This window comes from Ornithorhynchus anatinus, chromosome 5 (genome assembly GCF_004115215.2).
Source record: "Ornithorhynchus anatinus isolate Pmale09 chromosome 5, mOrnAna1.pri.v4, whole genome shotgun sequence".
NCBI lineage: Eukaryota > Metazoa > Chordata > Mammalia > Monotremata > Ornithorhynchidae > Ornithorhynchus > Ornithorhynchus anatinus.
Genome location: NC_041732.1, coordinates 94,422,821 through 94,446,794, shown reverse-complemented (window position 1 = coordinate 94,446,794; position 23,974 = coordinate 94,422,821). Strand labels below are relative to the sequence as shown.

General features: G+C 45.1%; 1 protein-coding gene across 2 annotated transcripts in view; it reads left to right on the top strand.

Annotated features, from left to right (window-relative positions):
- Window positions 1-12,508, top strand: part of VAPA (VAMP associated protein A) — a 58,759-nt gene extending 46,251 nt beyond the window's left edge. Inside the window, exons 5-7 of one of the 2 annotated variants that reach the window (XM_001512245.3) lie at window positions 6,917-7,048; window positions 9,352-9,525; window positions 9,866-12,508. In XM_001512245.3, coding sequence (XP_001512295.2) covers window positions 6,917-7,048; window positions 9,352-9,525; window positions 9,866-10,024 — 465 coding nt within the window. In that variant the 3' untranslated portion in view covers window positions 10,025-12,508. The remainder of the gene's footprint in view (window positions 1-6,916; window positions 7,049-9,351; window positions 9,526-9,865) is intronic. The other variant, XM_007668855.2, reaches the window with a different exon arrangement.
- Window positions 12,509-23,974: the final 11,466 nt, after the last annotated feature.

Genomic DNA, 23,974 nt, shown 5'->3' with positions numbered 1-23,974 from the left:
TGCTGTATTGTAGTTATGTACTCAAAGTACTGGTGCAGAGGAAAAAACTCCATTTGTATGCACCTAAGACAAATTGGGTTAAATGATAATAGCCCTGTGACTAGTAAATCTTGACCAGTTAAATTTCCTTCAGTGGCATGGCAAGCTGGCAGATTTGGGGGAAAACAATCAATATAAAATAGGTTGACTTCAGTAAAACTTTTGATTTGGCCCCATAAGCATTTTTCCTATGCTTTTAATTCATGATAAGCAACCCCCAGTCCATGTAGTAGAGAGGTTTACAGTACTCCAGTGCCCTTGCCATTCTCACCCAGATTTACTGCCGTTTCAGCTCCATACCATTCCAGATCCTTGCTGTTCCCTCTCACCTTTCCCTTTTCTCTCTCCGCTGTCAAGCTCAGCACAACAAACAAAAGAATGCTCTTCTTTGGTTGAGTTTAGGTGGAAGGACTCAGATGCCTAAAGAGTAGTTCCTGAAGAATGGTTGCCAGTGATGAAGTATGAGCAGAGAAGGGCATATGGCATTCACAAGGAGTTGCTATAAATGTCAGATAGAGAGTATGCAGGTTAAATTGCAGGGGGCAGCAAATTTGGTGAGCTAGTTAACTGCTTAGTGAACTGAAATTCAAAATGACTATAGCAAGTTTGACCTATCAGCATCATTCAGTATAGAAAAGATAAAGAAATTCACCTAGAGGGAAAATGAATTGCCCAAGCATAAAATGGGAATAAGATTGGCGGTGCCCAAATTTAGCAGTAAAACTTTGGGGCCACAGTGGATTTGATTTACATGTGAACTAGTATTGAAGTTCTGGGCTTTTTTTTTTTTATTTTAATTTTTTTTTTTTTTTAAATCGGGGCAGGCTGAAGAAAAAGCTGAGGCTAGGGAACCACGAGCTAATCTTGTTCCGAAGCAAAGTTTTGGATGACTGTTAGAATGCACTGGGTTCAGTTGAGGTCTCTGCAACTGAAATGTGGTATTTGGAGAGCATCCAGAGCAACAAGATTAAATGATTAGAGATTTGGAAAATAGGCTTATTAGGCCAAAGGAACTGGGTTTATTTAGCCGTGAGAACTTAATACTGGTAAGTTTAAGCCTTCTATAATATGGGTTAATTCAAGACAGTGAATGACAGTGAGCTGTTCAGTTTCTGTTCAGGAAAAGAGGGCATGAGCCTAAATTATTGTAAGATGGAATTTGTTAGATATGAAAATTTCTGGACTGAATTCCCATTTTAGAAAAATAGATACACTGTAGTCATTTGAGCAACAAGAGCTTGGAATCATCCAGCCTAGTATTTCTATAATAATAATAATTATTATGGTACATGTTAAGCACTTACTGTGTGCCCATGCACTGCTCTAAGCACTGAGATAGATACAGGCTAATCAGGACAGGTGTAGTTCCTATCCCACTTGGGGCTCAGTCTAAGGAGTGAGTAGGATTTAATACCCATTTTAAAGATGCAGTAACCTTGGCACCGAGAAGTTAAGTGACTTGCCCAATGTCGTACAGCAGAAACGTGGCAGAGCCAAGATTAGATCCCAGGTCCTCTGACTCCCAGGCCCATGCTTTTTCCCTTAGGCCATGTTGCTTCTATGTTTCAGTGTTTCAAAAACCCAGTCTTCAGGTTTTATGTTAAATGTTCTGGCAGAGGAGGAGTTGCTGCTCTGTTTTTCAGACCTAGTATGTTTAAACATTGGAATCCTGTCATAGGAGTGGAAAAGAGCAAATTTCCTTAAAATGGTGCACCAATCAAATGTAGTCCAGGGATAGAAAAGTGTTAGAATGGTTAGAACCGAGATGTTTGGTTTCGATTTTTTTGATGAAATCTAGTCTACCTTCAGTTAAATGCCAGAAATCGTATAGCTGTCGTCCTAGGGGATACCATTTAATGTCAGTTGAGCAGTAGCAGGAATACAAAATGGACTAAATATAGCTTGTTTTAAACTAAAGGGATTTTCCAAATGGACTGGAGGATCATGTCCTCAACATTCACGGGTAGGTATTCTCTGTGGATTCCTGGAGGCCTGGGAGCTATGACCTCTGAACGGTTCTGTTAGGCTTGGTTTTGGTTCAGGTGATTAGTATAGTGTTCAGCCCACAGTAAGGGCTCAGTAAATACCATTGATTGATTCTGACCCTTAGGAATCTCTTGATAGAGCAGTTTCCTCTCTTTCAGATCTCTTTGCTGGGAAAGCAGCTCCGTCTTTCATGTGAAACTTGTTTTCCTAGGCAGCTATTTTTCTCAAGACAAGGTATTGCATCCTAAGCCTAAGAGGGCACCCCCCACCCCCCCACCAGTTGTTGCAGATCTGGAGAACCCCAGGCCCGGACGAGCACCGGCCTTTTACTTTTATTAGTGGTCGTCCTGCCATCTCTAGGGGCTAAAGGTATCCTAGATATCTCTCCCTCAGGATGCGACTGACAAGTACCCACCGGAATTGCACAGATGTGGAGTAAAATTCCTCAAGCTGAAACAGGTTCCCTATGACCAGATTTATTGTTACTTCCCCTGCCATAAAGAACAGCGAAGCTCAGGAGTTCTCATGAGCACCCGGGTCATTGGCATCTATTGTAGTGCCAACCGTGTTGATCCAGCCCTGGCACACAGTCGAGTTTGCCTTAATGTTTGACCAATGAAGGGCCACGTCTGTTTACCCAAACACTCCCGATTCATCTAGTCAGTTGTTTAACAAATTAGAGAAAACCAAATACCCAAAGACTAAAGTAAGTGAATGTTGTTGACAGACTCAGCCATCACCACTCAGCTGTCACTCTAACTCTGAATCAAATACACTTCCGTCTCTGGGGCCTGATGGGGTCCTGCCTGTTTGAAAATGGGAACCTTTAACTGAGGGAACTGGTAACAGGCTTATCAACTTTTTGGTATGTAGAGTTCAAAATATGGGAGGACTACCAGGGACTGGTTCTAAAGAATTATCCCAAGAAATGATATCTCAAAGATTCATTCATTCATTCAATAGTATGTATTGAGCACTTACTATGTGCAGAACACTGTACTAAGCGCTTGGAATGTACAAGTCGGCAACAGATAGAGACAGTCCCTGCCCTTTGATGGGCTTACAGTCTAATCGGGGGAGACGGGCAGACAAGAACAATGGCAATAAATAGAGTCGAGGGGAAGAACGTCTCATAAAAACAATGGCAAATAAATAGAATCGGGGTGATGTACATCTCATTAAACAAAATAAATAGGGTGATGAAGATATATACAGTCGAGCTGACGAGTACAATGCTGAGGGGGTGGGACGGGAGAGGGGGAGGAGGAGAGGGAAAGGGGGGAGAAGAGGGTTTAGCTGCAGAGAGGTGAAGGGGGGAGTAGGAGCAGAGGGAAAAAGGGGGGAACTCAGTCTGGGAAGGCCTCTTGGAAGAGGTGAGCTTTAAATAGGGATTTGAAGAGGGGAAGAGAATTAGATTGACGGAGGTGAGGAGGGAGGGCATTCCAGGACCGCGGGAGGACGTGGCCCGAGGGTCGACGGTGGGATAGGCGAGACCGAGGGACGGTGAGGAGGTGGGCGGCAGAGGAGTGGAGTGTGCGGGGTGGGCGGTAGAGAGAAGGGAGGAGAGGTAGGAAGGGGCAAGGTGATGTAGAGCAAAGACGCACTAAGTCAGATAGTTGTGGCCATAGATGCTGCCTCTCTTGAGATTGACTTTAGGCCCTTCTTAAAAAAAGACCCCAAGATCCTGATCTCTAAAGCTGTGTTTCACGGAAATGTTCTGAAATACAAGCATTAATGCATTTACAGCTACCCTAAAGGTGCCCAGATCAATAATGGGACATCACTGGGTGGTCAGATAAGGGGTCACCAAAGCAAGCTGCTTGGTAATTTTTAAGTGTAATGCTGAGCACCTGGCAGTGGAGCTTGGTGATTTTTATCATGCCAACAGCTGTCTTAAAAACACTGTTGTGGATCGACTGAGTAATTACGAACCAAATTCGAGTGATTCCCTCGCCCCAACAATTCCTAAAACTTTGTTTGACCAAAGGGGAACATCCAAAGTGGATCTCTCCACCACAGAGGACAGTCACAAGCCCATATTTTGCACAAGACACCTCTCCTTCCACTGCCAAAGTGATAGTCTGGGTATGAATTTCCCAGTAAACCTTTGCTCTTGGTGCCTGGATCCTAGCCACGCCGGCCCACAGAAGTGACAGGTTTGGATTCCTCCCATTTTGGAGTTACCTCTCTATGTTTCCGTCAAACTAGGTAGTGGACTGATCCAGGATCCTTTACTTTGGATTCTAGTTCTCCTTAGGAAATGGAAATCAAGATAGGAACTCCCAAGGTCAGTGCAGCCCTCCTTGTTGGCTAACAGTGGACCTTTACTGTAAATGGGAGTGTTTTTTGAAATTGCAACTCAAGTTGCACTCCTGCCTGTTCACCACACTGAATTTTTGAATGGTCATTCATTCATTCAACAGTATTTATTGAGTGCTTACTATGTGCAGAGCACTGTACTAAGCGCTTGGAATGTGCAATTCGGCAACAGATAGAGACAATCCCTGCCCATTGATGGCCTTACAGTCTAATCCAGGAAGACAGACAAAAACAATAGCAATAAATAGAATCAAGGGGATGTACATCTCATTAACAAAATAAATAGGGTAATAAAAATATATACAAATGAGCAAATGAGCACAGTGCTGGGGGGAGGGGAAGGGAGAGGGGGAGGAGCAGAGGGAAAGGGGGTCGTTCCATGAATAACTTTTCATGAGTTTGTAGAATGCAGTTCAGGTCAATAGTTATGATAGTAGCAATAGAACTTAGCAAGCAATTACAATATGTAAAACATTACTAAGTGCTGGGAAGGAACATGGATGAAATAGAGCTAGTCCTTGGCCCCTAGGAGGCTCTCATTTAAGAAGAAGATGGGGAGAGAGTTGATGACAGGAACAGGGAAAGAAGAAACAAATATAAAAGGCAAGGGTGATGATGAATGACAGGAACAGCAGGATTTCTGGTTCATCGTGGCTCAGATCATTAGTCTCAAAAGTCAACTGTGGCTTTGGGGGTGACCTTCCCAAGGCACTATAAGTTGAGACGGCGTGGAGCCACTGCCCAGACCTTCCCGGGCTGGAATAGGGCCCCTGATGGGAGTCCCGGTGGCCTGGTGGTAGGGTGGCTTCTCTCCCTTATTCCAGGCCCTAGGCTAGGTGTTAAGGGTTTTGGTGGGGGAGTGGGCGGTGGAGGGAGCTTGCTGCTGCTATTTAGCTCCCCTCCCCATGGTATCCAGAGTAATGAATGATCAATTCTCCAGTCATACCCCCTTCCGTTCCTGAGGTGTGAATGGGACGATGAGTCGGTAGCCTGGGAAAATTAGACAAACCGATTCATTCCTTCACGGTGAAATTCCATTCTGGGCCAGTAAGTGAGAGTGAACCAGATCCCGGTGTTCAAACCCCCAATACCTAAGTCTTTGAGGTTCAAATCATCCTCCAAATCCACCCAAGGCTTCTTTCCAAAGAGACCTCCATTTTTCAAGAGGATTATATTGTCCACCTTCTTTCACAACCACCTGAAGTCTGCATGGAAGTTATTTGCCCCTTAATGCAAGTGTACAGCGATTTCACTTACAGGGTCTTCGATTACTCTCAACCTTTTGGCTCGTTTGAGCCGAACCCCATCGTCAGTTACCTAGACAGTCGCTCAGACTGGCAAGTTGGATTGCTTTCTGCTGTGAAAAGACAAGAAAGTGCAGAGTCAGCAGAGTAATGGCTCCCGCTGTCAAAAGCCACGGAACCTTCGCATCTCATTTTCGCAACGTGCTTCTGGGCCGATTATGTGGAAGCGGCTTCCTGGCTTCAGCGCTCCATTAATCGAGAGCTATTGCTGGGATCGTGCCCTGGTCTTAAAGCCTCAGTTTGACGTGCCCTTGCTCAAACATTGTTTCAGTAACTGCCTTGCCCTTCCCCCTCTCCCCCCTTGATAAAATCAGATAGCATCTCCCATCAAGATTGATGGATGAGCCTCGGCCAAAAAGAGCTACTCGGTGCTCGTGACCCGAGCAACACTGGCCACTAACACACTCGCATTTCTGCCAGTCATGATGCCTCGTGATTATGGAGTGCGACGAGGGGGTGGACGGGCAGGGCTGGCAGAGGTGCAGGTCATTGCAGAGGCCACGTGTGTTCTTAGCCCATCTACCCGGGTCTCCCGATTCCCAAAGTTGCGTTCCTCCTGGGGGACCAGCAGTGTTTCCCCCCTTGTCCTAACAAGGCACAGGCAGTGGGCTTCAAATACCATCAGTTGATGGATGGGAGTCCATTTACGTAATGGATCTGTTGGTACTGAACTGGAGCAAGTGGTCATTTTGTACCTCCCAGGCCCCTAGTACAGTACACTGTGCTGTGGGGTTGCTCAGTAGATGCAGTTGTTAGAGCTGCCTATCTCCAAGTAGCTGCGATTCTGAGGTGGATGGTCAAGTCACCTGTTCACCAGTCACCTTGCCGACCTCTCCGAATCTTCTCTTGCTTCAAGGGAGAAAGCTTCATGTAGGGAGACTTCCTCGGTGAAGGAGGGGTCACAGCCCACCCGGGCAAGGCCTTGGGTCCCATTTGCAGAGCAGTTTTCGTTGCTTTGTGGTTGAGTCAGACATCCAATGAGGGTTTCTCCTCTAGTGAATCTCTCATCTTCAGAAAATCTAGTCTATGGGCAAGTATTCCCTGTTTTGTATTTAATGTGAACTGAACTTTCCTCCTCATCACAGCTGTCCCTTGTTATTTTTTTTTATTGCTTATCCATAATTTTAAAGTGTTTTTAAAGTAATGAATCGAGGGGTACAGAGATTAATCCTTTGTTCAGAGTTTTTAGTTGCTCTCAAATCGTGCAAGGAGAAATCTGATGTGTCTAATAGAGCCAGTCTGAGAGTATGTTTCCCCTGCCACCTCAGGGTTTACCTCTACCAGGGACCAAGTTACTCACTCCAATCAGCAGCACCAGTTCTCTGGCGACACCTCCCAGTTATAGCCTGAAGAATGACCTGAAGGGACCAATCAATGCATTCACACACAACAAGAAGCAGGTTTGTTTCAGGGAATAAACAGTTTTAGGATTAGAATCGGTGTTTCTTAACAGATATGGTAGTTGTATAGTAGATGCAGAGCACCTGTCAAATTTGGTTAATTGCAAATGGATATGTTATGAAATGAAGCAGGTATGATCTTGAGTATATATTGCATTTTTTCCAGTATTGAATTTTTAAAAGCTAATATATGTTGAAACATGTTTATTAAAGCAAAGAAAAATAAATGCAGTTTCTGGTGGGGAGGGTGATAGGTTTCTTGTTCTATCTGGAACACAGTAGAAAGCTGGTTGTGACAACTAATTTGATTCCAGCGACTACACAAAATTTGGATTTTGGGAAATCTGAATCAAGTGCTTAGTTAAGTGCTCTGCACATAATAAGCACTCAAATACTTTGCTAGGAATCGCAGTGAACCCATTTGGATGGATGGGTGCCCAGTTAATCCTTTTTGGAAGAGTGGTGGGGCTTATCACACTAACCTTAGATTGGATAAATGTTGATGCAGTAATTAGATTTTTGTTTTATGTTGAATTCATGGGCTGTGCATTCCTGAAGCACTGCAAACTGCCATTTTGGAATAGTAATAATAATAATAATTGTGGAATTCAAGCACTTATTAAGTTCCGAGCACTGAATTAAGTGCTGAGGTAAAGAAAGACAATCAGATCGGAAACAGTCCCTGTCCCCTAGAGAAGTTAAATTTATGTACCCAAGATTCCACAGCAGGCAAATGGCAGAGCTGGGATTAAAACCCAGAAATATGATTTCCAGGCCTGCACGCTTTCCACAAGGCCACTGAGGTTCTCGCTAACACAGTTAGTGTTTGGAATTAATATAGCTGCAACTTGGCTTATCCTGTAAATAATGGGGTAATATGTATTGGTGTAGACTCAAAGGCTGAAATGATTCAGGCAGTGGGCAAATAAGAATTTTAACTAAAAATAGAAAATATGACCCACAGCATTCTGCCTTTACTTCAAGCTACTGCATATTGCTGTTCAGGTTGTCATTGGTAATCATGGACAATAGTTAAAATTTTATGGACTGAAGTTTCTTAGTACTGGTACTTATGTTGGTGGTGGTATTTATCAAGCACTCTGTATGTCCCAAGCACTGTGCTGTGGGCTGAGGTTGATACAGAATCATCTCTGTAATAATAATAATGGTATCTGTTTAAGTGCTTACTGTGTGTCAAGCACTGTACTAAGCGCTGGGGTAGATACAAGATATTCAGGCCCCGCATTGGGCTCACAGTTTAGGAGGGAGAACAGGTATTGAATCCCCATTTTTACAGATGAGGGACCTGAAGCACAGAGAAGTTTAAGTGACTTGCCCAAGGTCACGCCATCAGGTAAGTGGCAGAGCCGAGATTAGAACCTAGGTCTTCTGACTCCCAGGTCCGAGGTCTTTCCTCTAGGCCGTGCTGCTTCTCAGCATGAGGCTCGGGCCAAGAGGGAGGGAGCTAGATGTTTTATCCCCATTTTACAGATGGGATAGAGAAGCCCAGCATTTAGGGAACTCCATTCATTCATTCAGGGGTATTTTTTGAGCGCTTACTATGTGCAGAGCACTGTACTAAGCGCTTGGAATATACAGTTTGGCAGCAGATGGAGACAGTCCCTGCCCAATGACACGGGACTTGCCTACGGTCACAGTGGGCAAGCGGCGGAACCAGGACTAGAACCTGGGCCTCCTGACTCTCGATCCCCTGCTTTTTCCCACTAGGCTAGGCTGCCTCCCCAGGGCTGCTTCATTTCGTTTCATCATTCTGAGAACTTTTTCAGTTATGATTTTTTTTTTCCCCCTCCCTTTTTTGTTGCCATTTTTCTCCTCACACCCTGAGTGAAGAGTCTTAACTCTTCCCATTTCATTCTTAAAGTTCTTGTATGACAACTGAGAAATAGCTTAGACCACAACCACGGGGAGCTTTGCCACCCCAGAATGTCCCCTGAGCCGTGGAAGGACTCTGAAAATGGGGTTTCAGGCTTCTCTTTTACATTCGTCTTGCCTTGTGCTCTGACCTATGCAAGTGGTCATTTAGGCACATGGTGGTTTGAACTAATTAATTTGAACATCAAGACTTCCTTTTTTTTTTTTTTTTTTTTCCTTTTTCCTTGGTGATGATGGCCTGATACACAAGCAGTTTGTTTTTTCCCCCCTATTTGATGTACTTGAAGTTGAAAAGTCTCAGAAAATCTTTGTTTGAGGATTTGTTTCATAGTTGAAACTATAAATACTACAAATTGTTGTTTCTTCCCAGTAAATAATTTTTCTTTAAATGAAAATTGTGATATTTGCAGAGTGATGTGGAACCCAGCAAAGCTACTCCTCTGAATGCCTCTAAACAAGATGGACCCGTGCCAAAACCACACAGCGCTTCCCTCAGTGACACGGAAACAAAGAAACTAATGGAAGAGTGTAAACGACTTCAGGGGGAAATGATGAAGCTATCAGATGAAAATCGACACCTGAGAGTAAGTTCTGTTCAGAAGGAACTGCTTTTCCCGCAGAGTTAATTTTAACGTATATTTGAGTGAGTGGAATTACGTTCCCAACTGACCCGTGACAGCTAACTGCTTGTCTTTAGCTCTGCTGAGCCTTAAAGTCAGTGTACCAAAATGTAATTGCAATAATTTCATCTTAAAGACAGTGAGCTCATCAAAAGTGGTGTGCTGGAACGTCAGTTTAATCAGAACTGGCTTTCAACTTTTCTGTCCTGCATCTGGTAGCTGTTTAATTCGTAATTCCATTAATTGTATAAAGGATTTTTGTCGATCACCTGTTGATGGGCTTCTCTTGTGTGTTCTTTGGCAGGACGAAGGCTTAAGGCTCAGAAAGGTATCGCATTCGGATAAACCTGGATCATCCTCCAGCATGATCCCCAGAGAAAATGGCTCCAACCCACTCCCCTCGCTTCTTGTTGTAATTGCAGCCATTTTCATTGGATTCTTTCTAGGGAAATTCATCTTGTAGAGTGAAGCATGCAGAGTGCTGTTTCTTTTTTTTTTTTTTTTTTTTTCTTGACCAGAAAAAGATTTGTTTACCTACCATTTCACTGGTAGTATGGCCCACAGCGACCATTTTTTCTGTGTGTACAGCATCTTATAGGCTTTGCCTCTAATGATCTCTCACGGTTAGAAAACACAATAAAAACAAACTGTTCGGCTACTGGACAAATTGTATATTATCAGATCATCAATAGCAGGTGTGAGTTGCACATTAAGTCCTTTATGAAAATTCATAAATAAAGAATTGTTCTTTCTTTCTGTGGTTTTAATAAGAGTTCAAGAATTGTTCAGAGTCTTGTAAATGTTATTTTAATAATCCTTTTAAATTTTATCTGTTGCTGTTACCTCTTGGAATATGATTTATTTAGATTGCTAATCCCACTCATTCAGGAATATGACAAGAGGTATTCTGTGGGGAAATGGTGCCTCTTAGTGTAAATTTTACCCTTTCCCTTTGCTAATATCATGGCAGAATTTTTCTTATCCCTGGTGAGGCAGTTGTTGACTGAGTTTTTCATCCTTACAATCCTGTCCCATGGTATTTAACATAAAAAATAAAACTGTTAACAGATACTTGTCGGTAGCCTGTTTGTGTCTCTTCTACCATCAAAAGGGAATGCCTTAGAGGAAACAGTTAATATATAGGGTATGGTAATTTGATATTTGTAATGCAGTCTCTCCTGTCTTTACTGCCCTATTGATCTAGTCTATTAGGCTATCTGTATTTACAATTTTATTTTAAAAAATAATCCCACTCAGAGACAAGCCAAGTACTTATCACCTTTGAGGCTGCTCTCATAGCCCAGTTCATTTTCAACATCGGAGTTTTCTCGCAAATTGTTAAACAGTTCAGATGCTGATCAGGCTTAAATACTCTAAGGGGATGAGTGCTTTCAGCACTTGTGGAAGTTGTGTGGACTGGATTGGATTTAATGCACCAGTGCTTTATCAGGTTCTTCGATGGCTTTGGCTAGGACACCTTCTTTGTCCTAGCCAAGAACTTTTTATCCGGTGTCTTATTGCCTTTACCTTAACCCTTGCTGAAGTAGGTTTTCTTTACCCATCCTGGACACCCAAAATGGGTTTCCACAGAAATTTGATATTAACGAGCAACCCTTGAGAATCTTCCTAATGGAAAACCATTTATCAGCTGTTTTCACAAAATTTTTGTTAATCGGGTCACATTTTCAGGTTAAAGATTTCATTAACTGGGTCCGATGCTTTCCTGCACTTAGTCTTCTGTCTTGCCTCACTCCGTTGCCCTGATTGCATGTAAAATTGGAGGAAGAGTAGTAATATATCCAGCGGTTTCGACTGTATGCGTCCCAGCATAAAGGAGGCCTTTAGATGGCCGTGATGAAGGATACACCTAAGTGAAGTCGAACTTACTGACTTCTTGGCCTGCCAGAGCTGACGTGGTGCAGCGCAAAGTGTTAGACCCTGGTCTGTAATGCATGTTTTAACGCTCAGAAAAAATGTTCTGGAGAAAATACTGTCTCGGTTGCCTTTAATTTGTATTGTTTTGGTTGAAAACTGGTCACTTGTATCATTCCTCTCTGTGGTAACCTTTATAAGATCTCTCGTGTGTGCAAAGAAGACCGAAGCAAATGCAAATAATGCTTACCTGTCACTGTTCGCATGCCACCACAAGGTGTTATTGCCAATGGAGAATGCGCCTCTTCCTGCATTAACATTCCCTCCCAATCTGATAACTGAACAAGCGTGCAATCAGTTCACCATTTTCACTCCATTAATACACGATCTCCTCCCCCCCCCCCCCCAAAAAGCTCTCTGTCTCTGACCTTTAATGGGGCATTCTTGTCTAGACCACATCAGAAATTTCATGAGCACTCTTCCCTTCCCCCTCTTTTTTTTTTTTTTCCAAACTCCAAAGGAAGTTTCCATGCACAAGAACCATAACGAAATGGCTACTGTGCTCTGATAATGCTTCCGGGGAAGCAGCATGTTTTTCTGAATGGAAGATTGAGGAATAAAATAGTGTGCTGGAGTCATTTTAAATGGGGTGTATGAGATTTCATACTGATGGGTTATGGTTGCGTTGATGATTATTGCTCATTAAAATCCAAGTTGGAGGTTTGTCATGAATGCTTAGGGAAAACTAACCACCTGTAAATGGCACACAACTATTTTGAAGTCCAGAATATGTTAGATGGGTGGTACACGGCATTCTGTTGACTGGGTTGTGATAAAATATGCTGTAATTTGGGAAGTGGAAATCAGGCAATACATAATTCTCCAAACCAGTAAACATTACCAGAGGTGCTTCGATAGTATAGAAGGCTGTCTCGGTTTGTAGTAATACCTTCATAGCTGTATATAAAAGTGTAATGCTCAAACTATTTTGCTATCAGGAGTAACTCTGAATAAGTCCAAATGTATTCGGTGAATTATGGAATATGGATTAAATTCAGTTTGTCTTTGTTCCCTACATTGTTTAGAATTTTTTGTGCTGTCGGCCTGCCTGCTTGAAAGCCTAAAACCAAGAGACTGTAAGGCCTTTGGTTCACAAAAAGTGGCATTAAATGTACATTTCTTGGGTCCCGTTCTTTATGTCGAGTATGCCCGGGCTTTTTCTATTCATATTCCAGTTAGGAGACCAACTTGCTACTCGTATTTTCAGTGTGTGATACATTCTTTGGGATTTGAATATTCTTTTTATTTTTTCAGTCAGTTTCTTTTGAACATTTACTGCATGCAGAGCTTGGTAGAGTTCAGTACAACAGAGTTGGTGGAAGCATTCCCTACCCACAAGAAGCTCTCAGTCTAGAGGGGAAATGAAAGTGGCTCTTCTAAAAACTCTAATGTAAAAGTTCAAGCTCAAGCTTGAAGGAAAACATGATTATATTTCATTGGACTTTGGCATGGTATCGACCCACAGTTAACCCTGCCTTTAAAATTTCATGATCTGAAAGGGTATTTTCAGATTGTGATTGTAAAAAATATGCTGCATTGTAAATTAGGTTTCAATAAGCAAAAGCCACCCCGCAAAGTGTGCCCTACAGCCTCAACATTTGTAGTTAGTAGAATTCCTTCAGCTGGACTCGCTCCTCAGGGATTTTGGTGTGTGCAAAGAAAATAAAAACCAAAACATTTAAGGGAATGATCAGTGCTTGCCAGAGGAGACACAATCAGCAGGCAAACTATTTTCTAGCTTCAAAAGGGAATTCAATTATTGAGAGCGAATAAGTAAGCAGTTAAAATTAAAGTGGAACATCATTAGACTTTTTGGATTGTTTCTTCCAGGTACAGTTTGATATGCCTGAAGCCTCTAAAGCTTGTAGAAATTAATGGTTGAATGTTCAGATAATGCCATCCATATGGGTTAGGTTAAAAAAAAATTCCTAGAAACACTTTTTGCAGAAAGTAGTCAGGCGAAGTTCATTAGAATAATGGAAGTTGTTCAACATTGCATTTTGTCCTATGTTCATTTGCTAGTTCTCACTCTTTCTGCCACCTAGCCTCACATCCTGCTGTTTTTTCTAGCAGTAAGCTGAAAGGATATAAGAATCTGCATTCAGCAAGGTTGTGACTTGCCCGGGACCAAACGGCAGGCAAGTGGCAGAACCGGGACTAGACCCGTTTCTAATTAGACCTGGGATTAGACCTCCGAGTCCCAGGCCTGTGGCCAGCACACAGACAGAGTGACCAACAAAGGCTAGTAAGAGGAGAGGTGTGATGTCCACCAAAATGAGTTAAAATTGAGATGGAGGTCTCGGGATTGATTTCATGAAGAAACTTCACATTTAGAAGTTTTAAAAAATATATATTTGAATGGCTTTGCTTGGAAAACTTGTGTTCTTCCCCCTGAGGTTCAACCCCACGAGTACCATTATTTCCTCAGATATTTGGACTACGAATGGCGTTTCCAATTTGAACGTGGACAGTTTTTATTGGAAACTTGGGGAGTTGGGGAAAGAAATCGGGTCAAAATGTTGCCTCTCTAGGAACATTCAGTCAAAGTTAAGGTTTCACTTTTTCTATAGTTGGGATGATGGAGTCTCCTGTCAAACGGTGGATGAGCCTCAGTCTGGTCATTTGAGGTGTTCAGCAAGATGTGCCTGGAGGCCAAGGGTCGAGTGCATTCCTGACCTCGGCCCGTGTGGGAGGTTAGTATTGGTGGCTGGGCAGGCTGCCAAGCTGCCTGTAGTCTGGCATATTTCTCCTTGCTGGGGAAATTCCTTCTTGTACCCCCTACAAGGGTCAGGGGGTTCCAGGTGAGGGACTTGTCCAGTTCCATAACCTGGGGAGAGGAATTTTGGAACACCCACCTAGAATTAGTGTAATAGCCACCACCTTCTTTGCTGTGCCTCATGGATAAGTACTAGATGGAAAACGGGAACCTAAGAGACGTAGAAGTGCAAAGCTTGCCCCTTTAGAGAGATTTCCTTTGCCCTGATGGTTGGCTGAAAGGATTTGGATCATTCTTAAGGTAACATCTGGCCAGGTACCACTGTTGGAGGCTTTTGATCTGCTCTCTTCTGATTTTTGCTGAGATTGGGGAGGGCTAGGTCAACCACGGTCTATTAGTGGTTTTAGTGCTTTACTACTGATCGTCACCGTCAGTGGTATTTACTGAGCACTTACTGTGTATTTAGCTCTTGGGAGAGTAGACTACAACACAATTGGTAGGCACATTACCTCCCCATAGTGAGCTTACTTAGTGCTAAGCACAGTACTAAGCCCTTGGGAAAGCGCAGTTGGAGCAAGACACTAATTCTCTTCCCTCAAGGAGCTGACAGTTTTCACGGGGGGGACAGACCCACAGTATTTTACGAACATTAAGGGTACGTGGGAGAACAAGGAAGGAAACTCTGGGGCCATGGAAGAAGAAGATGAAAAATTGTGGTTGCTTTTTGTAGTGGTATTTAAATGCTTTCTGTATGCCAAGCATTTCTAAGCACTGGATTGAATATGTTAGATCAGGTAAAGTCCCTGTTCCCTGAGTGTTTCACAGTCTAGGAGGGAGAGCAGGTATTGAATCCCCGTTTTACAGCTGAAACAGGCACAGAGAAGCTGTGATAAGTCCGGGGTCACACAGCAGACGAGTGTCCAGATCCTCTTGAGACCCAGGCAGGTGCTCTCTCCACTAGGCCCTGCTGCTCTTGCTCATTATATGTCGAACGCTACCAAGAACTAGGGTGGATTCAAGATAGACCCAACACAGTCCCTGTTCCACACGGCAAACTAAGCGGGGAGGGAAAGTGAGGAACAGAAAGTTGTGGCCTGTCCACGATCACACAACTAGTAAATGGAGGAGCCAGGATTGGAATCCAGGTCCTGTGACTCCCAGGAATGTGCTCTTTTCATGAGGCCACACTGCTGCTCCAGCTGGCCCAACTCCCTGGGTTACCTGTGCATGGCAGTGCCTGGTAGCCCTTGACAGGAATTCATTCAATAGTATTTATTGAGCGCTATGTGCAGAGCACTGTACTAAGCGCTTGGAATGGACAAATCGGTAACACAGTCCCTGCCCTTTGACGGGCTTACAGTCTAATCGGGGGAGACAGGCAGACAAGAACAAGACGAGTGGTCCGGACACTCGTCGCTTTGGAGAAGCAGCATGGCGTAGGATAGAGTATGGGTCTGAGAGGTGGAAGGTTATGGGTTCTACTCCCGGCTCCACCACCTGTCAGCTGTGTGACCTTGGACAAGTCACTTCACTTCTCTGGGCCCCATTATCTCATCTGCAAAATGGGCATCGAGACGTCGAGCCCCGCAAGGGTCAAGGACTGTGTCCAACTCGATTTGCCTGTATCCACCCCAGCGCTTAGCACAGTGCCTGGCACATAATAAGCCTCTAACAAATACCATCACTGTGAGTGTTAAACCACCTAGGCTACTTGCATCAGCCTCCTCTCTGGCCTCTCTGCCTCCAGCCTTTCCCCTCCAGCGTGGCTCAGTGGAAAGAGCACGGGCTTGGGAGTCAGAAGTCATGGGTTCGAATCCCAGCTCTGCCACTTGTCAGCTGTGTGACTGTGGGCAAGTCACTTAACTTCTCTGTGTCTCAGTTACCTCATCTGTAAAATGAGGATGAAGACTGTGAGCCTCACTTGGGACAACCTCATTACCCTGTACCCCAGCACTTAGAATGGTGCTCTGCACATAGTAAGCGCTTAAATACCAACATTATTATTATTATCCCCAATATCTACTTCTCTCTGCTGCCTGGATCATTGTATTAAAAAAACTCTTCTGTGCACATCTCCCTTTCCGTCTCCGGAGAAGCAGCATGGCCCAGTGGATGGAACAAGGGCCTGGGAGTCAGAAGGACCTGGGTTCTAGTTCAGGTTCTTCTGCTTCCCTGCTGCGTGACCTTGGGCGAGTCAAAGCACTTCACTTCTCATCCGCAGAGCGCTGTGAGCCTCACATGGGACGGGGCCTGCGTCCAACCGGATTAGCTTGTATCTACCGCAGCGCTTATCATTCAGTCATATCTATTGAGCGCTTTCTGTGTGCAGAGCACTGTATAAGCGCTTAACCGTGGAAAGAGCCCGGGCTTCGGAGTCAGAGGTAATGGGTTCGAATCCCGGCTCGGCCGCTTGTCAGCTGCGTGACTGTGGGCAAGTCACCTCATCTGTAAAATGGGGATGAAGACTGTGAGCCTCACGTGGGACAACCCGATTGCCCCGTATCTCCCCCAGCGCTTAGAACAGTGCTCTGCACAAAGCCCTTAACAAATACCGATATTATTAGCATCATAAAAGCAAACACAACCCGAGTTTTCAGTCCGGTCTCAATCGTATTCACGGCGTGCCCTTGGGAGTGAAAGTTCCCTACTCGCGAGGAGCTTCCGCTCAAAATAATCCAACAGAGATGACTGCCTTTGGGTTTAGATAATAATAATGTTGGTATTTAAGTGCTTACTACCTGCAGAGCACTGTTTAAGCGCTGGGGTAGATACAGGGGAATGAGGTCGTCCCACGTGAGGCTCACCGTCTTCATCCCCATTTTCCAGATGAGGGAACGGAGGCACAGAGAAGTGAAGTGACTTGCCCACAGTCACACAGCTGACAAGGGGCGGAGTCGGGGTAAAAGTCAGGAGCGTGGTGGTGCCATCAAGATCTCGTGGGCTGGGATTTGGGGGGGAAAGTGATGGGTTGGGGGGGGTCCAGGGGGACTGGGCCCGGGTTTCAGAATTGACCATGGAGTAAAAGAAGACTAGACGGGGCCACCAGATGGCGACGTCTTATTTCTGACCTCTGCTTCCTTGTTAGAATCGAAATTACTTCCCACTGGTTTAGTCCTACTCCTAAACATTCATTCAATAGTATTTATTGAGCGCTTACTATGTGCAGAGCACTGTACTAAGCGCTTGGAATGGACAAATCGGTAACAGAGACAGTCCCTGCCCTTCGACGGGCGCACAGTCTAATCGGGGGAGACAGTCAAGAACAATGGCAATAAATAGAATCGAGGGGAAGAACATCTCATTAAAACAATAGCAGATACACGGAATCGGGGGGATGTACATCTCATTACCGAAATAAATAGGGTGATGAAGATATATACAGTCGAGCGGACGAATACGGTGCTGAGGGGATGGGAAGGGAGAGGGGGAGGAGCGGAGGGAAAAGGGGAGCTCAGTGTGGGAAGGCCTCTTGGAGGAAGTGCATTCCCCGATCCTTTTCTTGCTCAATGTCTTGCACTTTTGCCCGCGACAGAAGTGTGAGGTTTGAGTTTCACAGGAAAGTCTAGTATGGGGAACAATCCGTTCCTTCATTTGGAAATGGGAAGACGGAAGCAGCGTGGCTCAGTGGAAAGGGCACCGGCTCGGGAGTCAGAGGTCGAGGGTTCTAATTCCGGCTCCGCCACCTGTCTGCTGTGTGACTGTGGGCAAGTCACTTCACTTCTCTAGCCCTCAGTCCCTCATCTGGAAAATGGGGATGAAGACTGAGGGCCTCAGTCCCTCATCTGGAAAATGGGGATGAACCACCTGGTTCTACCCCAGCGCTTAGAACAGTGCTCTGCACATACTAAGTGCTTAAATACCAACATTATTATTATTATTATTATTACCCAGTGCTTAGAACAGTGCTTGGCACATAGTAAGCACTTAACAAATACCAGATTATTATTATCATCTGTAAAATGGGGTTTAAAGACTGTGAGCCCCACGTGGGACAACCTGCTGACCTTGTATCTACCCCAGCGCTTAGATCAGTGCTTGGCACGTAGTAAGCACTTAAATACCATTATTATTATCCTTGGCTTAGAAAAGTGCTTGGCACATGGTAAGCGCTTAACAAATACCAGTGCTTAGAGCAGTGCTTGGCACTTAGTAAGCACTTCATTCATTCATTCAATAGTATTTGTTGAGCGCTTACTATGTGCAGAGCACTGGACTAAACGCTTGGAATGGACAAATCAGTAACAGATAGAGACAGTCCCTGTCCTCTGACGGGCTTACAGTCTAATCGGGGGAGACGGACAGACAAAAACAATAGCAGTAAATAAATAAAAATAAATGTTGGTATTTGTTAAGCGCTTACTATGTGCAGAGCACTGTTCTAAGTGCTGGGGTAAACACAGGGGATTCAGGTTGTCCCACGTGGGGCTCACAGTCTTAATCCCCATTGTACAGATGAGGGAACTGAGGCACAGAGAAGTGAAGTGACTTGCCCACAGTCACACAGCTGACAAGTGGCAGAGCTGGGATTCGAACTCATGAGCCCTGACTCCAAAGCCCGTGCTCTTTCCACTGCGCCACGCTGCTTCCATCTCATTAAAACAATAGCAAATAAATAGAATCAAGGTGATGTACATCTCTGTTATTATCCAGGACTTAGAACAGTGCTTGACACATAGTAAGTACTGAACAGATACCATCATTAATTAAAGGTAAACACTGTTCCCCTCTTTCCTATCCACCTCATTCCCACCAAATCCCCAAGGCCCTGTTGAGAGATACTGGGAAATCATGCTTTATGTCTTCACGGCTTTCCGTCTCCCAAGCATTCGCCTGTCACAGAAATAAATCTGGATTACTACTGCGATCCCTCCAAGAAACTCGCAACTGTTAGCCTACAGCCATCTTGTCTCCAGTATCCGGGGGAGGGATAGGTGAAATTGGGATCAATTTATAGAAATAAACTGAGGCCCAGAAAGTCGTTACCCAGCTAGTCGTTCAGAAGATTACCACCGGCGCTAGACTCCTTCTCCAGCACTCCCAGCACGTAGCCTGTGGCTGTATTTCTTATAAAAAAAAAACAAAAAAACCCAAACCCGCAAATTGCCCTGCCCCAACCCATGTAGCTCATCAAAGCCTCTGAATTCTTGTTCTACTCTACAGCTCACCCTCTTCCACTCTCTAGGCTTGAGTGTCTCACCCTTGGGTGGATACGCGGTTTATTAGTGACGTGTGGTGGCGATCCCTGGAGTTTCTACCAATAAAAACTCCAGGAATAAAATCTTTCTGAATGTTTTGAACTTCAGAAGTCAGAAGAATGGGGCTTGTAAATCCAGAAGGGGATTTTTATTGTTCGGATACAGGCATCTGGGCTGTTGGGGGCGAGGGGAGGGTTTTGAGTAGGAAAAAGCGCTAAAATCTACCACTTTGCTGTTGCAAGGGATAGCAGATGACATGGAAACTGGGAGGTTTGTGAAGATTTGGGTTAAATGAGAATTTTTATTTATAGCCCCGAGTTTTCCCAAATAATGATAACAATTAGGATTTTTTTTAGCACATCCTATGTTTCAAGCACAGTTCTAAGTGCTGGGGCAGATACATTTTAATCAGATCGAATACAATCTCTGTCCCCGCCCGCATGGGGCTCACAGTCTATGTAGGAGGGAGAATGGGTGTTTAGTCCCGATTTTTATGGGTGAGGAGACTGAGGTACCAAGAATTTGCATTCATTCATTCAATCGTATTTATTGAGCGCTTACTGTGTACAGAGCACTGTACTAAGCACTTGGAATGTACAGTTCTGCAACAGATAGAGCCAATCCCTGCCCAAAAATGGGCTCACAGTCTAAAAGGGGGAGACAGACAACAAAACAAAACAAGTAGTCAGGCAACAGTGCCATCAAGATAAACAGAATCAGATATGTACACATCATTAATAGAGAAATAATATATACTAATATTCAGAAGTGCTGTGGGGAAGGGAAGGGGGTAGAGCAGAGGGAGGGAGTAGGGGGAATGGGGAGGGGACGAGGGGCAGAGGGAATGGGAAGGCTCAGCCCGGGAAGGCTTCCTGGAGGAGGTGAGCTTTCCATAGGGCTTTTAAGAGGGGAAGAGAGTTAGTTTGGCAGATATGAGGAGGGAGGGCATTCCAGGTCAGTGGTAGGACGTCGATGGCAGGACAGGCGAGAATGAGGCATCGTGAGGAGGTGAGCGGCAGAGGAGCGGAGTGTACGGGGTGGGATGTAGAAGGAGACAAGGGAGGTGAGGTAAGAGGGGGCCAGGTGATGGAGAGCTTTGAAGCCAAGAGTGAAGAGTTTTTGTTTTGTGCCAAGGTTGATAGGCAACCACTGGAAGTTTTTGAGGAGGGGAGTGACACGCCCAGAGCGTTTCTATAGAAAGGTAATCCGGGCAGCGGAATAAAGTATAGACTGGAGCGGGGAGAGACAGGAGGACGGGAGATCAGAGAGGAGGCTGACACAATAATCCAGCCGGGATATTATGAGAGCTTGTACCAGCAAGGTAGCAGTTTGGATGGAGGTAATTAGCAGAACCGACATTAGAACCCAGGTCCTCTGATTCCCAGGCACGTTCTCTCTCCACTCGGCTATGCTGCTTTTTCAAAGCGCTTGCTTACGTTGTCGTTTATTAAGGATGTACTAAGTGCTGGGAAAATTTCAATGATGCTGATCCGGTATGTGGCCTTCAGGGGGCTTACAAATGAAAGAGATTTGGAGAAATCAGGCATACTCTATCAGATTTCTTGTTAATCGTATTTATTGAATGCTTTCCGTGTGCAGAGCACTGCATTAAGCACTTGGGAGAGTACAGTGGAACAGAGTTGGCAGACACATTGTCAAACAACAAACAATAGAGAGTGCAGTTGTGTGTCACTGCTGGGAGGACAGAGTCTTCTCTGTCTTTGTGGCTCCTGGCAGAGAATGTATCTGATCTGCTATTTATCTACCCCAGCAGTTAGTTAAGTGCTTGATACATAGTAAGCCCTTAAAAATACCACAATTATTAGAGAGGGTCACCAGCCTCTTCAGTGGTGCTGATGGGGGCGGGAGGAAGCTGGGATTGGGCTGGAAGTCACAGGCTTTTTTTAAAATGGCATTTGTTAAGCACTTACTCTATGCCAGACAGTGTTCTAAGCACTGGGTAGATACAAGTTAGCCAGGTTGGACAAAATCTGTGTCCCACATGTGACAATCACTTTTAATGCACTCACTTTTAGAAAAGCGGCGTGGCTTAGTGGAAAGAGCCCGGGCTTGGGAGTCAGAGGTCGTGAGTTCTAATCCCGGCTCTGCCACTCATCAGCTGTGTGACTTTGGGCAAGTCACTTAACTTCTCTGTGCCTCAGTTGCCTCATCTGTAGAATGGGGATTATGACTGAGCCCCACGTGGGACATCCTGATTACCTTGTATCTACCCTAACCCTTAGAACAGTGCTTGGCACATAGTAAGCGCTTGTTAAAGTGTAAAGTGTTTGTTAAAAACACCACCATTATTATTATTATTTTAATCCCCATTTTACAGATGAGGTAACTGAGGCACAGAGAAGTTAAGTGACTTGCCCCAGGTCACAAAGCAGACAAGTGATGGAGGCAGGATTAGAACTCATGACTTGACTCCTAGGCCCGTGCTCCTATACAATATGCCATAAGAAGTGTGTGAGCTGAGTTGTAGTTTGGGAGATAGCTGATGGGGTGCCTCAAAAGTGATAATGCTTTAAATGAACATATTTTCCCTGGTTTCCCATTTTAACAACGGTCACATTAAGCATACCCCTAATCAAACCCTTTAAATTACAAAGTAATAATAATGATAATAATGTTGGTATTTGTTAAGCGCTTACTATGTGCCGAGCACTGTTCTAAGCGCTGGGGTAGACACAGGGGAATCAGGTTGTCCCACGTGGGGCTCACAGTCTTAATCCCCATTTTACAGATGAGGGAACTGAGGCACAGAGAAGTTAAGTGACTTGCCCAAAGTCACACAGCTGACAAGTGGCCGAGCCGGGATTCGAACCCATGACCTCTCACTCCAAAGCCCGTGCTCTTTCCACTGAGCCACGCTGCAGCTGGCGCGGTCTTTACCATATGCTTCCACACATTTGGCTGAACAGATTTTCTGCCTCGGTTCTTACTGGCGGAAAGCTGCTTTTACATTGATTTGGCTAATAGAATTAATAGCGAAAGCTGAATTTAGCTCCTTATCTCGTTTGGTGACAGAACCTTGGGATTTAACCCAGTGACTGAGCAGGGAAGAGGTGGGGACGTGTATTTTCTAGAGGTGACTTCTGGAACTGTATTGCCTGCTGGGGTATGGCAGAATAGTTCATCCGAAACAGGGAAGAGCAAAGCTGGCCATATGGTCACCCCACAAAAGCAACAAGGGATAGTGGATAGAGCAGGTCCATATATCCATAGTGCCCGGATAGTTCATCTCCATTCAGATGGACAGAGTTAAGCACTTTGGGCAAGTCACTTCACTTCTCGGTGCCTCAGTTACCTCATCTGTAAAATGGGGATTAAGACTGTGAGCCCCACGTGGGACAACCTGATTCCCTTGTGTCTACCCCAGCGCTTAGAACAGTGCTCGGCACATAGTAAGCGCTTAACAAATACCAACATTATTATTCCAAAGAGGTCTGGACTTTGGACAATAATCCAAGGAAGGTTGATCCATTTTTAATGAAAAAGCATGTGGACGGGAGCCTGTCTGCGGAGAGTGTTAAGGCTGAAAAAGATCACCCTTCCTTCCTTCCTTCCTTCCTTCCTTCCTTCCTTCCTTCCTTCCTTCCTTCCTTCCTTCCTTCCTTCCTTCCTTCCTTCCTTCCTTCCTTCCTTCCTTCCTTCCTTCCTTCCTTCCTTCCTTCCTTCCTTCCTTCCTTCCTTCCTTCCTTCCTTCCTTTTTATTGAGCACTTACTATGTGCTCATTATTAAAACCATCGCCCCTGCCCTCCTCCCTTCCTTAACTTCTATTTTTAACCACTCAATCTCCAAGGGCTCCTTCCCTGCTGCCTTCAAACATGCCCACGTCTCCCCCATCCTAAAAAAAACCCACTCTTGACCCCACTTCCCCCTCCAGTTATTGCCCTATCTCCCTACTACCCTTCCTTTCCAAAATCCTAGAACGAGTCATCTACGATCGATGCTTAGAATTCCTTAACTCCCATTCCTTCCTAGACCCCCTCCGATCTGGCTTCCGTCCCCTCCGCTCTACCGAGACTGCTCTCTCTAAGGTCACCCGTGACCTCCTTCTTGCCAAATCCAATGACTCCTACTCCATTCTGATCCTCCTCGACCTCTCTGCTGCCTTTGACACCGTCGACCATCCCCTCCTCCTCCATACCTTATCTCACCTTGGCTTCACGGACTCTGTCCTCTCCCGGTTCTCCTCTTACCTCTCTGGCCGGTCATTCTCGGTCTCCTTCGCCGGCGCCTCCTCCCCCTCCCATCCTTTAACCGTTGGAGTTCCTCAAGGGTCAGTTCTCGGTCCTCTTCTGTTCTCCATTTACACTCACTCCCTCGGTGAACTGATTCGCTCTCACGGCTTTGACTACCATCTCTACGCAGATGACACGCAGATCTACATCTCCGCCCCTGTCCTCTCCCCCTCCCTTCGGGCTCGCATCTCCTCCCGCCTCCGGGACGTCTCCACCTGGATGTCGGCCCGCCGCCTAAAACTCAACGTGAGCGAGACTGAGCTCCTCATCTTCCCTCCCAAACCCGGTCCTCTCCCGGACTTCTCTATCACCGTGGACG